The sequence below is a fragment of the Protomyctophum bolini genome, assembly GCF_963924005.1.
Source record: "Protomyctophum bolini genome assembly, chromosome: 13".
In the NCBI taxonomy this organism is placed as follows: domain Eukaryota; kingdom Metazoa; phylum Chordata; class Actinopteri; order Myctophiformes; family Myctophidae; genus Protomyctophum; species Protomyctophum bolini.
The window spans coordinates 23602713-23617364 of NC_137874.1; the positions used below are offsets into that span (position 1 = coordinate 23602713).

Sequence of the window (14652 nt, forward strand, 5' to 3'; positions counted from 1 at the left end):
CCCTTTTTTTCGTATAAAAAGTGCCAACTCTGAATCTTTTAAGTCCCTTCTTTTATTCTTTGACTTTTAACCACACTTAACAGCTTGACTGCGGGGATTAAATAATCTTGATCCTGATCTCCCTGCTTTGTTTTGTTTTCACTACCCTTTGAAGACCCACTGCGCCGACATCATCTTTTTCTTTTTTTTAATAATATTTATTTTATTTGGAAAAAGCAGTACAGTATAGCCAGCATTTTTATGTATACCGGTACATAGGACACAAGTGCAATTCCCAGGATTTCTTTCACCCCTCTTCCCTCCCTCCCCCCTCATCCCCCCTCCAATGTCTCTGTATAATCCTCGCTTTCTTCAGGACTACATATGGCATCAAGTCAACACTTAACAGGGGCAACAGGGCAATATCGCTTCAGAGTGTACATTTCAGAAGGAAAAAAAGAAGAGTGGGCAGAAAAAGACAAAAATACAACCATCTTTGCTTTTCATGAAAATATATGCTTTAAAATGGTGTGCTCGCTTGTCGTAGTGTTTTTTAAATATTCCAAAGTGGCGATCACAACAGAGCGGAGAAGGAACGCGCCTGCTGCGCGCCACCGCCGCCATTGCATTGGGCCTCAGTTTCCCAGAACCCTTTAAACAATGAAAACATAACTCGTTATTGCGAGGGAAGCTGTTCTACAGTCAATTTACTCGTGTAACTTGGGAGGGAAAGTGTTATTAATGATTGTGTCTTGATCTGTTTGTTTAGTTTGATTTGATTCTGATGCCTGTTTTTGGAGAACTATTGAGTACTGGGGAAAACTAGAATATTGTGGTGGTGAGAGTGCATTCTGTGTGTCCCTATAGGATAAGGTGCACATCCCAGGGGCCATCTACCTGTCGGTGAAGTTTGACTCGCGCTGCTACACGGAGGAAGGCTGCGATGAGCTCATCATGGCCAGCAGCACTGACTTCCTCCAGGATCTCCACAACTTCAGCGGCTCCCCCCAGAAATGGTCCGACTTTGAGATCCCTGGTAAGACAACAGTCTTTGTGTGTGCATTGGTGTGTGTTGTATGTATGCATGCTGTAGGCCATGGGTGGGCAACTTTGAAGATGGAAAGGGCCACTATATTTCCACACTCACTCCAGAGGGCCACATTGCATATACTACAAAAAAATCGCAGATCTACGATCTCAAAACGCATCGCACTGTCATGCGTTTTGAGCTTGTAGATCTGCTATTATTTTAATTGAAATCCTGAATATTCTTTTATTTATAACTTTTATGTTTATTTATTTATTCATTATTTTACTTTATTTAACTTGAATGCAAATACATTAGACATAAATAAGACAATAAAATTATAATACTAGTCATTCAGCTACTAATATAGACTACGGTAGTAATTAAGTAATGTTTGAAATTTTAACAGCTGGAATAAATCAATATTCGGATATTAACCTGAAGTGTAGTAGTTAATGTGGCCCCTGTATGTGGTTGTGACTGACCTGTGACCTTTCTCTCAGGTGATACCCTGCACTACAGGTTTGTTTATGTGGTTGTGACTGACCTGTGACCTTTCTCTCAGGTGATACCCTGCACTACAGGTTTGTTTCTGACATGAGCAACACGGAGTGGGGATACAAGTTCACCGTGACAGGAGGCCACAGAGGACGATTTCAGACAGGTAACAGACTTTGGCACTGTATATCCAGGGGTATAGTAACGTGACATGTAATCAGCGCCAGCTCATTGTAATAGAAATGGGACTCCAGAGGCCAACCACCATTTTGTAAAAGGCAAAAAAATGGAAATCAAACTCTCATATTGCTTTGCAACACCAAGCTCTATTTTTGGACACAAATCATATCCTATCAATAGTCTGTATAGTGTTATAGATTCAGATTATGGGCCCTATTTTCACCAGTCCCTTGACTACGATTTTGAAAAACATTTTTGAATAGTTCAAATAGCCAATCTACAAGCTCACAACGTGTTGATGTAGTTGGAATATTAGCCGGCAGTATAATGACTAAATTGGGGATAAAAAGGGAGTAAAAAAATAATAATACTGTACATTTTTGAAAAGTTAAGAAAGGTAAAAATAATTATAATAATAATAGTAAAAAGTATTCAATCGGGAGCCTGCTGGCCTAGTGGTCCAGGCGCATGCCACATATAGGCTCTGGTCTGACAGCGTGTCACGTGTTCGAGTCCCGTTCATGACGACCTTTGCTGCATGTCTCTCACCTTCTCTCTCTCCCTCTTTCCTGTCTGTCTTCACTGTAACTATCAATAAAGGCACAAAAGCCAAAAACAAATATGTAGGCATTTTACCCCTTATTCAAACACTTAGTTGTTGATTTACTTCAAACAGGGTTTGAGATCCTGAAGCAGATGTTGGCTGATGACCAAGTGCTCAGTCACCTGCCGCTGTCTGACATCTGGGAGTGGCAGGTGGGCGTGGCCTGCCGTCAAACTGGGAACCAGCGGCTGAAAGCCATCCACCTGTTGCTCCGCCTCCTGCAGTGTCAATCACAAACGTGAGCTCACACCCATACATCCATTCCTCTGAATGCAATGCAAGCGTTTAACGCCTACCCAACCCAGTCTCACCCAAACAAGGTGAAATAGCACGGAATTGCAATTCCGTGCATACACGCCTAGAAAACCCAAAAACCCTACATATGACACTGGGCGCCGTGTTATCCAGAATTGTAAATAATGTCAAACCCGAACTCACCCAGCCACGGTGAAATAGCATTTCCATACTAATAGGCATGTAACGATTCACTCAACTCATGATGCGATTCGTATCACGAAATGATGTTCACGATACAAATTTTCATTATTTTAAACACAAAATATGCTCCAGATTATATATATATTATAATATATTATATATATATTTTTTCCCCCTTTCCCCCTTTATTTAACTACATTGCAAAAGAAGTAGCATTACTTTTGACAGTGCAGAAACATATTTGCCTTCCTTGATGAGCATCAACGACCATCATCACCTGGGCACAGTCACAGACACACACAGCTCCCCTCTACAGTGCTCTACTACTAAGTGACTAATTTCTCTCCAAAAGCACTTGGAATATGATGGAATATGATAATTCACTAGCCCCCCTAAAAAAAGGGGGAAAAATATCGTCGGGATAAATGTCGATATACGATATATCGTTACATGCCTACATACTAGTGAAAGCCACGCCTCCGTCGTGGTCAAAACAGTAGTCGTGTAATATGTGCAGATTTTGGGGTTTTCTAGGCATGCATGGAATTGCAATTCCGTGCTATTTCGCCGTATTTCTGTGAGATGGACTTGTACACACACACGCGCATGCACACACACCCCCTCATGCTGACAACAACACTAGTTAATGCCTGTGTCGTTTGTTGTCCCAGGAGACGAGACACAGGATTTCACTTCACACAGGGTTTGCATACAGGGCTTCACGGAAGCTTAATTTCCTGATAGTTACCATGGAGATGAGCTAAGGGATATGTTTGAGGATTTGCATAGCTTCAGACTCTGGTGCTTTCTGGCCATGGTGACAGCATCACCATGCCCGAACGTAAAATCTTCCAACAGCTATTTTATTTTGCATTTTTCAGTTTTTTCCGTCTGAGTCGTTTCTTGGGCATGCTGACACTTTTGCTGACTACCACATAATGTCCATGGTTCAGTTCCGCTCTGAGACCTGCGTTGCACATTGTGCTTAGGACTGTCAACAGTACAAATTTAAGTTGATGATTAATTGTCATACAAACAATTGCGATTAACGATTGAATTGTATGTTTTTATTTATTTTTTAACATTGAACATTAGAACATTACAATTTGTATTTCCGTTTGCCTTTTAGGCTTCGTAATCACACATGGCATAGGGCAGATATGACAAATATAACTTAAATATACAAAGAAATAACTGACATATCTACAAGCTTGTAGATCTGCTATTTCTGTTTTTTCCCCCTAATTGGACATTAAGGACAAAATGGAAACAATTGACGATTATGCAAAAACAATTACGATTATCTAAAATAATTGCGATTAGGCGATTATGTAATAATTGTGACAGGCCTATAGTTGTGCGTGGTGTCTTGTCCTGACTGCATAATGCCATGTCATCACGTCATCTCTTGAAGTTCTGCATAATAAGGCTGCTGTGTCATCATGTGGCTGCGTTGCGTTGCAGGGCCTGCGAGCTGACCCTGCTGCGGCCGCTGTGGCAGCTCTTCCTGACCATGGAGAACAACCTGGGCCAAGACCCCACCAGTATCACTGTGCTGCTGCCCCTCCACAGAGCCCTGACCGAGCTGTTCTTCATCGCCGAGTCCAGAGCCAATGTGAGTAACATTTCTTTCAGCATTTTGTGCGTGCGTGCGTGGGTCGGTGAATGTAATGCACAATCTATGTAAAGCGCTTTGCATAAAAGCACTATATAAATGCACCATTACTGTGTCTGTGCCCATTGGATGTTGCTGCATGTAATGCCACAAGCAAACACCAGGGGGCAGTAGCAGGACGGAGACATGAGGGACATGGAATGATGATATTGGCCTTGGACGCCCTTCAGAACCACACACGGAATTCAGTATCACTGTCGCATTGAACGAAGCTCAGTTCGGGGCTCTCCCCCGGTTGGCAGAGGGAGAGAGTAGCGCCCAGGAATACAGTTTTGGCAATTGGCACCGGGTGAAAAATGGGTTACAAAATTGTGGGATTTCAAAAATAAAATAAAAGGAAGCTCCGCACACTCAGATCTGAGCTCAATCAATGTATTTATTTAGCAAGCTTTCTGTCTACTGACCTTCTTCAGGCATAAAAAAAATGTATAAAAAAATGTCACAGCAATGCTAGGGTTGTGTGCCTCCATCCAGGGGCCCGTTTGTCTTTTTTTTCCTTTTTTACCAGTGCCTCACGATCAAATTCGCATGGGTTTGCTATAGCCTCTGTTTAATGCTTAGTCATCTCCTGTTCATCACACAGCATCTGACATGTTCAGAGAGGCGGAACGTAGCAGATGAGAGAGAGACAGCAAGAGACACTAAACTATTAATAAGCTAGCTGACATGTTTGACAGTGTACCATTCATGCCATGCACATTTCACAATTGGATTATTGCTCCGTTGACCACCGAGCAACATACAGTTGGGGGTTATAGGCCACACTAGTCGCTCCACGTGGCTGTTTTGCTATGGACGAATGCTCCTCGCTCACCACAGACTGACTACATTTTACCAGCTGTTCTGGAGATACTTAAATGAATACACCAAAACCTTCTCTAGCCATGTTGCTGCCACCAACACTGGCTTAGCCTGATTAATAATCAATGTGTAGGCAATTATTTTCTTTTTCTATTTTCTTTGGTACGGGGCAGTCTTGGCATACTCGTCTGTTTTCCAGGTTACCACTGACTACCCACTGACCTCAGACAGTGCAGTAAAGTCTAATTTATTCTTCATTGCACGACTGTGTCGCTCACAGAAAATACTTACCGTTGTAAGTACGAATTAGACTAGACAACGCAACACCACCATGCCCTCAAACTGGCACAGCAGTTGAGCAAGAGTAAAGTGCTGTGCTGAAAGCAGTGTCTTCAGTGTGACTTCCTGATGACGATGATGGTGGCTAAAATAAAACCATGCAGTTTACCCTCTCTCGCAATGACGACGTTGCATTCAGGATGTGGTTCAAGCCATTATGTGAGGTTTCAGAAGGAGACGGCACTGTACATAATGGTGCTGCACCTGAATCCAGGTTGCACTGACTGGAATCTAGGCTAGGTGCTCTGTGTTCTCTTGCAGCCACTTTGCAGGGTAAGATCCAAAACAAAACAAAAAGGTGGACATTGTTTTCTTGTTCATGTCTGCATTCACTCAGGTGCATAATATTGACCAGGGGTTCTCAACCTTTTTCTCCCGGAAATGCTTTGGCCATGTCTACTTTATACTATATAAAGATGACAATCTTTAACATGGAAATTATTATGAATATAATAACTAATTGTGATTATCTCAAATAATTCCGATTAGGCAATAATGTAATAATTGTCACAGACCTAGTCGTACTGCCAATGGAGCTGTGGATGTGCGTGGACTGAGCTCCATCGTGGCTCACACACACACACAGCATGTTGACACATGAACTCGGCAGCGTGCGATGACATACGGCCCTGTTCAACGGCTCCATGTTGACACTGCTGCAAAAACACGGCCGAGCTGCAGAGCCGTTCTGACGTGCCTTCCTTGTGAGTCTTCCAAAATAGCCTTATTTGGTCTGGGAAAGGGACCACTGCATTTCTTAAGGTTTAGCACTTAATGCCGTCCAGATTTCCTTGCGTGATGCTTGCAGCTGGGGGGGGGGGGGCATGTCCATTGAGATATAATGAACTTTCTTCTACCCCCAGGAAGTGAGCGCTATATTTAGGAACCAAAAAATGGCACGTCACGCGCTGGTGACCATACAAATGGTGCTAGGATGTTCCCCAGAATAAACATTTGGGGTGTTGTGTGAGATGGATGGTTCGAGTGTGGCTCTGGACTGTGTCTCCTGGACCCATAAAGGCTCCATTTCGCCAGTGTCTCGGCCCATTTAGTTTGTATTTAGTCTTATCTGTGTGTCGTCCCCAGACAACTTCCCATGCTTTATCGTCTCTGCCAGGCGTAAACCTTGTATGTCCAAAAAACTTTGTATAGAATGTTAAACAAGAACCTGTGTTCCAATGCAAGCAAAGTAATTATTATTCACAAGCTCTTGTTTATGCTTTTACTTGCTTAAATATTTATACTTCTATTATACTAGAGGTGTGTAAACTGTAAAACCTGTTTGCTACTTTTGCATGAATACTGTGATGTGACAAAGTATACAATAGTTATTTAATGGGGGGAAAAATCACACCGTGTAAAGTGAGGGGCGCTCTTATCATCGTACATCATCACAAATCATCTCATTCCAGCCAATCACAATTTGCGTCCTCGCCTTCGTCATCAGTGTTTGTGGTTACGCAATGTTTGTGTTTACACAAACACTCAATATTGTCCAGTCATTGTCGATGGCTTTTAATATTTGTGTTAAGACAACATTTGGGTTACACACACCAAAAGCTGGACATAGGAGGGGCTAACTCCCCTCACAAAGGATGGATTTGGAGATACGTGGTGTCTGCCCAACCAACAGTGATGTTATGTAACCTGAGGTATGTCTTCACTATGGGGCCTTGGTGGTGGAAGCTCTGATTTGATTTGATGGTAATTTTAAATAACCTTTCCAACATTCCACCACGGCTTTGACGGAGATATGGAGATGATAAGTGGTCAGGGGGAACGGGAACCAAGCCTCATTTATAACTGGAGCATAGTAAGGCAGATAGCGTTGCATGTTCCTTCCTATACACATCACTTATCCTACTTGACATTACTTAACCCGTTTAGACCTGAGACCAGATTCTACAAATGTCTTTTAACCCATTTTGGTCTGACCTCGAAACGTAAAACAAATCTTCTAAATCCTCCAGTTTTCTGAAATAAATATTTTCACGATTTAAAAATAATAATAGCAGACCTACAAGTTCGTAGCGCGCTACTCGGTGGCGCGCCAAGAGCTTGTAGATCTGCTATTTTTCAATAGCTAAATCATAACATGATGTTTACAACACCAAAATGGGTTAAATCATGACTGTTTTCTGATACGTTTCTATAGCAGTGGACCCAAAAACCAATGTATTTGGCCGCTGACCCCCATCTCAACCCGTTTGTTTCAGGGACCCCCCCAGAACTGCACTTCCTGGTTGCCCAGGATCTCTTCTTCTACTGTGGTATTTTGCGCATTTGACTGACACTGGCCTAATGTTCCCGCCAGTTCTTTGCACTGTCTTGTCCTGTTTTGCACTAGTCCTGTGTGCTTTGTTGTTTTCCAAGTCGAAAGATCCATACAGCATAACCTTTTTCACGCCGGGGGTTGAAGATAACGTATTTTGGTGTTATTACTAGTTATCAGCTTTGTGATATTGACGGCTTGTGGAGATTTTGTTTCATGGATCAACCACATTCTAATGTGTTTTCCAGGCACAAGGCATTTTCCAGGAGTACCTACTAGCAATGACCACTGATGAGCAGCTCCTGAACCACACAGCTCTGGTAAGACCTTTTCACTTCTTTCTACTGCATGGTGTCCACCAAGGGTCTATGATGGGTGTAGTGCTTTTTTTTCCTACACCAAATTTCTTGGCTGAAAATAGACGGAAGTGTAGCAATTGTTGTGAGTCTATAGATCAGCTTTTTCATGTGGTTTAAGGTGTCTCTAGTCCTAAATTGTCATAAGCTCATTACATAACATTCTGTTCGTCTTGTTTTTAACTCACCATTCTGATTCAAATGTTTTTCATCATCTTTGTTTTTCACAACTCAGAATAAATATTTGCATGTATGAATGTAATTCGCTATACAGTATAGGTAGAGAGTCAAAAGAGATCTCGTTCAGTCAGTGTCCAGGTGCTGGACACTGGCTCCACTTTTTAAGTGGTGCAACCACTCCTATAGACAGCTAAGTGTGTCCCTGGCTGGCTGTGTCCCTGGGTCTGAGCATGGAAATAGCATATTTTCACCACCAAGTGTCACTGATGTGCAGCCTAAGACACACACACACACACACACACACACACACACACAGAGGCCAGGAAGGAGACCTTGTACAGCAGGGGTAGGAAACCTTAGGCACCGGTGCCAACATTGGCCCCAAGGATGGTGATCACTGGCATGTGTGTGTGAGAGAGCTTTTTTGATTAACTATTTAAAAATAAAAATGTACTCAAATAAAGTCCCTCACATTTGTATGCAAATTACATCGTGTACATAATTCTACATTCATTAAACCTCTGAACTCTGACTTTGGAGGGAGTCTGGGAGAGAATCGAGGTTATTGTCTAATGAGACAATTGAGTCTAATGATCATTATAACAATGTAAAACATGTAAAAGGTTATTGTAGCGCTGTCTGTTGCTACTATGGGTTCCTCTCAGTCACATGGAATGACAGACAGCTTGATGCAGGTTCACTCATTTATTGGCTCCACACAGACACTTGGTTAAACATAACATAAATACTTAGGGACAAATAAAGTCAGCAGGAACATTGCCTGCCACGCGGATTTTAGTTCAGTTGGTCTTCTCTTGCACTCTCTGCTCTCTGTGTGGCCAAGCCCAACGCTCTACTAAATAGAGATCAACCTCGTTAGTCACAAACACCTGCCATTCAAAAAACCCTGACACTGACTGCTCCCATGAGCCACTCCCCCCATCTCCACCTACAGCAGAGCCCACATAAAACCCCACACTTACATTCGTGGACAATCAAAATGATTGTCATTAAAATTTCCGTTGACATTTGACATGGCACATCTAGAAAATATTTGTTTTGGCTGCTCAACATTAACCAGCAATAAATAAGGTGTGTGTGTGTGTGTGTGTGTGTGTGTGTGTGTGTGTGTGTGTGTGTGTGTGTGTGTGTGTGTGTGTGTGTGTGTGTGTGTGTGTGTGTGTGTGTGTGTGTGTGTGTGTGTGTGTGTGTGTGTGTGTGTGTGTGTGTGTGTGTGTGTGTGTGTGTGTGTGTGTGTGTGTGTGTGTGTGTGTGTGTGTGTGTGTGTGTGTGTGTGTGTGTGGGGTAATTACATGTGTAGCATTATGAGCTATATCTTCCACTCAGTGTACTGTGTGTTTCCAGAGGAGGCGGCGAGCGCTTTAGAGGAGGGGGGCGGGTCACGTGGGTGGAGGGACAGTGTGGAGTTGTGGGTGGTTGGATGGAGGAGGTTACTTTCATATTGAAAAATAACAGCGGAGTAGATGGTGTTTGTGATGCGGAAAACGGATCACTTTCATTAATCAGTCCACGGAGAGCTCCTTGGTATGGTAATACATTATTGTTAGTCAGCAGCCAGAGGCCACAGATTCTGGATTACTGAACAGAACAGACCTTAAGCAACACTTCCACTGGAGATGTCTTTCGAGTCCTCGCTGTAAAGCAAACCGTGGAATTGGATTCACCAAACTAACAAAGATAATCATGCACTCTGTCTATAATTGAAATTAAAAAGTCTATTAGAGAGAGAAGCACAACTTAACTTTTAGGCCCTCAGTCATAGTTGCCATTTTGCCTGATTTCTCTATAATAGCTGTTTTAATTGCTAAATAAAATTGATGGATCCCTTGCCTCCAGTGTTACAGCATTGTATCTCCCTGAACTGCATTATTCCATCATTGTACAAATTCACTCACTTTTTCCCTTGTTGTCGTTTTTGAATCACACAGGCTCTGAAGAACATTGCCGCCATCAGCCTGGCTATCAATTACCCCAACAAATCCACCAAGCTGCTCGACGGGTCGCCCTGAGAGGACCGGACCATTTAAGAGATTTGACCGAGGTGATTTTAGAGGGTATGATTGCAGCCTGGGGGCGACCCATCTTCACGTTAACTCAGCTTGGCTCACTTTGATCCAGGGGATGAAGGCGTTGTTCCCCTCACACAACAACCTCACTTACTGTAGGGACTCCCAGTGACATGCGTCTACTCTCTCCGTTCCTCTAGACAGAGAAGGGGGGAGGGGGGGGGGGCTTACTAATCACAGTTCCGTTGGCCTTAGGTGAATCCAATATATCAGCATGTGCTTTATTGGAACAAGTGTCTTTTTTTTTAATTCTTTTTATTTTGAAGTTTTACTTGACAATGCTGTGCTAAAAGTTGAGGTGTGCCAAATCTGCCACTCCCACAGGGAAGAAGTATTTTTCTTTCTTTTTTTTCTTTTTTTTAACTCCGTTAATTTTCTTTTGAATTGTCTCTAAACAAAAGCCACCTTGCGTACACACGATTGATAATGGTGACAGAAAGCAGCAAGCAGGTCACCTTGCCTGCATGCCGGCCGAGCGTCTCTGTGGACATGTAGAACGTGTCTAAAAATACGGCCCGGGACGGTGGATTCTCATTAGTCACAATGTGGAGACACTTCTGACCTACTAGCTCACTCAATTCCTCTCCTCCTCCATCTTACTGAGGGAAAAAAGTAGATTATTATTATTATAAAACGTTTGATTTTCATTTATTTTTAATACTAGGACTAGGATTTGCCTGTGAATTCCTTCCTGAAAAAGATGAAAAGGCTCTGTAACTTTTTGGTGTGAGAAGTGGGAGCCTTAATAGTGGCTACTGCACCACTTCAAAGTTGACCACGGAATGATGTACATTAGAGTTGATATACTGTTACACCCGTACAGTGTGTAGGGTGGGACCGTTTTTTTTTTCTTTGTTTTTGACAGAAATTATAAAGAATAATTTAACAACTTTTCCCCCCTTTCTTTCATGTTGGTGCCATTAAACAAAACGCATAATAGGACTGCCCAAACGGAACACCAATGCAAACATTTTGCCCTGAACCATTGAGGCATTGGAACGGAAATCTATCTTCCACCTCAAACCTCAGCCTGTGCTCTGTTACTTGACTTCAAGGATAGCACAAAACAAATTGATATACAGGAAACTAGAAGGAATTTAAATATTTATTTTAAGAGAAAAAGGCCTGATGCAAACAGAAAATAAATGTCTAATAAAAACCAGAACCATAGTGATTGAAAATAGGGGTAAGGAGAGGTGTATCATCTACTCTGGAGGGAGATGAAAGAAACAATGAATACATTTCCTGTGATTACATAACGCCAGGAGGAGATGTGTGGAAACGGCAGGTTTTACGAGCTTACGAGCAGGTGTTGGGTGGTGGATATATGTTCTAAATATACTAAATGTGTAATTGTGTGTGAATTCTAAAAAGTATGAATCAGAATCTGAATTCCTTTTCTGTCATTGTACAGTGTACAGCACAATTTACTGATGGTGCACACACACACACACACACACACACACACACACACACACACACACACACACAGTTAAGCAAATGCACGGGTGAAACATAATGATATATATGCGTTTGCTGTAACCTCTAAAACAATGATACATAATATACTGTAAACAAATTCCAACAGCTAAGATATTGCACTTCAGGATATTGCACATTTTCTGAATTGCAAGTAGTACAAGAAAGAAATGGACGCTTACAAAGGTGCAATTAAAATGTCAACATCTGTGCAGTTCTGTAAACATGTAGTGGGGATAGTTTGGCAATATTCAGTTCCTGTATGGCTCTGGCGTCGAAGCTGTTCTTAAAGCGCCACTTCACCCCTTTTGCAACCAGATGTTTATATGTGGGTAATTTGTGTTTTACACTGGTCTCACTGCTGGATTACTACAAGGACCATGATGCTTTGCTGCACTCACCGCACCTTGTGGAGAGGGGAGGGTTGTCTTACTGAGACAAGTAGTCCAGGAAGTAAGTGAGACCATTGTCCATGACATCGCTGGCACTTTGAAATACTAAAATATACCTACTGGTGCTCATGAACGTCACATAGGTGGGTGAACAACACATAGACACGGACATTGCTGTTCCTTGGAGTGGTTGCACCACTCAATAATGTATTGCACACACAAAGAAAACATGAAAGTGTTTCTTGTCTCCCAAACATCATTAAAATAAGATCTGGTTGCAAAAGGGGTGAAGTGGCCCTTTAACTCTTTTTTTGCGTATATAGTATGTATATATTCGTACCCCCCAGCTATGGGACGTTATCAGCGAGGTACGTACATATTTGTACCCCCCGGCCCCCCGTATACTCCTTATATGAAGCGGTTGAGCTTCAAAGCAACTTTTAACATTGGTCCGGTTGCTATGCAACACCTCCGTCACCACCAGCTATGGGACGTTACAACTCCTCTTTATTTACCTCGGTTCAAAGCAGGATTTTCAAAGCTCCATAACTCGGAAACTACGAGCGCTGTCCTTGGTGATCGTCATCCATCCAAAGTTCGGATGTCATTTATGACTTTTTCTCGCATCGCTCCCGACATGTAAATGTTTCTGGCGAGAGTTAAACAGTGTGCGTTAATTCTAATGATAGCCGATGGTTACAGTGATGGTGTGCAGGGGGTACAGCGCGGATGAAACTTAAAGTGACTTTTTTTAATTTTTTTAAGATATGTTTTTGGCTTTTTCTACCTTTATTGACAGGTTGAAAGTAGACTGACAGGAACTGGGGAGAGAGATTGGGGGGAAGAGACGTGGCAAAGGCCTTTGGGATTGGAACCCGTGGCACGCCGTCAGGCTGGCTCAGCAGCCTAGGTGCCCTAGCGGTTGAGCTAACCGTCCGGGCCTTAAAGTGAACGCAAACTCTGGCACAACTTAACTACACTTTTGCTACCACCCTGCGGCACAGAATGAATTAAGTTTGTTTGTGCTTGATGGTGGAAGTTTAAACCCACCACCACCTTCAAACAATAAAGTCTTGTTTCAAGAAGTAGAGAAAGGGGACGCGGGTTTAAACTACATTTTTGTTCTTTCTTTTTTAGAATGAAACCACGGTGGTGTATTGTATGCCAAAGAAACCCATTGTGAGTCATCAAAATGAGCTCCCTCCACTTTTCATCATATTGCTGCCCTGTGAGGGGAAATGGGTTAGAATATCCCTATTTATTTTTGATAGCCCCTATAAGCATCTTTGGTGTTTTTGTTTACATGACTGTCAGCCACAGCGGGGAGCATAATTTATAATCGGTCGCCCGACCATATGTAACAGATTTTCCGAGTTAAATAAAATAAAAACACACAAAGTGACTCACTGCTAGTGACTACAGTAGGGGCACAGTAAAAAATTGAGCTCAACATTCTTTACTTGGTGAGTTCAAAGGCCTCCAGCATGGCTTCTTTTTGTTCTCTGAAGAATTCAGTTGGATGACGCCTCACTTACCGTATATACCATGTGCCTACAGCTAAAACAAAAAAAGCAATCGTTTATTTAACTCATGATATTGGAAAGATCTTTAATTATATTTTAAATTAGAAATATATTGTTTAATTTGAGCATTTTCTATCTTTTTACCTTTTTGTGTTAGTGTCATTGTGTTATTGCTCGTTACTTGAGACTGACTGAGATTTGAATGTACATATCTGTGAATATTGTTAATTGCATAGTAATAATAAGGGGGGGGGAGTCTTTCATATCAGCCCCTTACCAATTTGAATTTTAATATATTGGTCACTAAAGGCTAGACACATTATTTTGTTTTATTTTGTATGCATGGCACATTGGAGATCAGTTGGAAGAGAATATTGCTTGGGTTGAAATGTGATCCATTTCTAATTTAAAAAGAAAAAAAGTAAACATTTTGATGTGAGAATGTTTCTTTGTCATCTTTCGTTTGTCTGTGTTCACTATAGGTTATTATCTTAATTGAATCATCATAGATTATCTGGAATTCTTATACCAATTTCCATCTGTTACTGTACTTTATAGACTCTAGAGGGTATGCGCATGCATAAAGTGAGTGGCAAACCGAGTGGCAAAGTGAGTTTAACTTTGTTTAATGCAATCAGACGCTACACCGCTCCCCATAGATCAGTGGTTCCCAAAGTGGGGTCCTTGAGGGAGTTCCAGGGGGTCCCCAGCTAAATGATAGTTAGGAACCAAATGGACCCTTATGTGTCTCAGGTCTGTAACCAAATCGACCCGTTTGTACATTCTAGACTAATGCATGTCAAACTGGGGGTTCTTGAAACT

At 42.1% G+C, this 14652-nt stretch overlaps 1 protein-coding gene across 7 annotated transcripts in view; it reads left to right on the plus strand.

Annotated features, from left to right (window-relative positions):
• The window catches only part of zzef1 (zinc finger, ZZ-type with EF hand domain 1), a 49989-nt gene extending 35726 nt beyond the window's left edge, over positions 1-14263 (plus strand). For 6 of the 7 annotated variants that reach the window (XM_080780864.1, XM_080780866.1, XM_080780867.1 and 3 more), the window contains exons 50-55: positions 847-1015; positions 1572-1670; positions 2361-2526; positions 4191-4341; positions 8062-8133; positions 10299-11325. In XM_080780864.1, coding sequence (XP_080636990.1) covers positions 847-1015; positions 1572-1670; positions 2361-2526; positions 4191-4341; positions 8062-8133; positions 10299-10379 — 738 coding nt within the window. In that variant the 3' untranslated portion in view covers positions 10380-11325. Of the gene's footprint in view, positions 1-846; positions 1016-1571; positions 1671-2360; positions 2527-4190; positions 4342-8061; positions 8134-10298; positions 11326-13106 lie in introns of those variants that run through there. The other variant, XM_080780865.1, reaches the window with a different exon arrangement.
• The last annotated feature ends 389 nt before the right edge of the window (positions 14264-14652 follow it).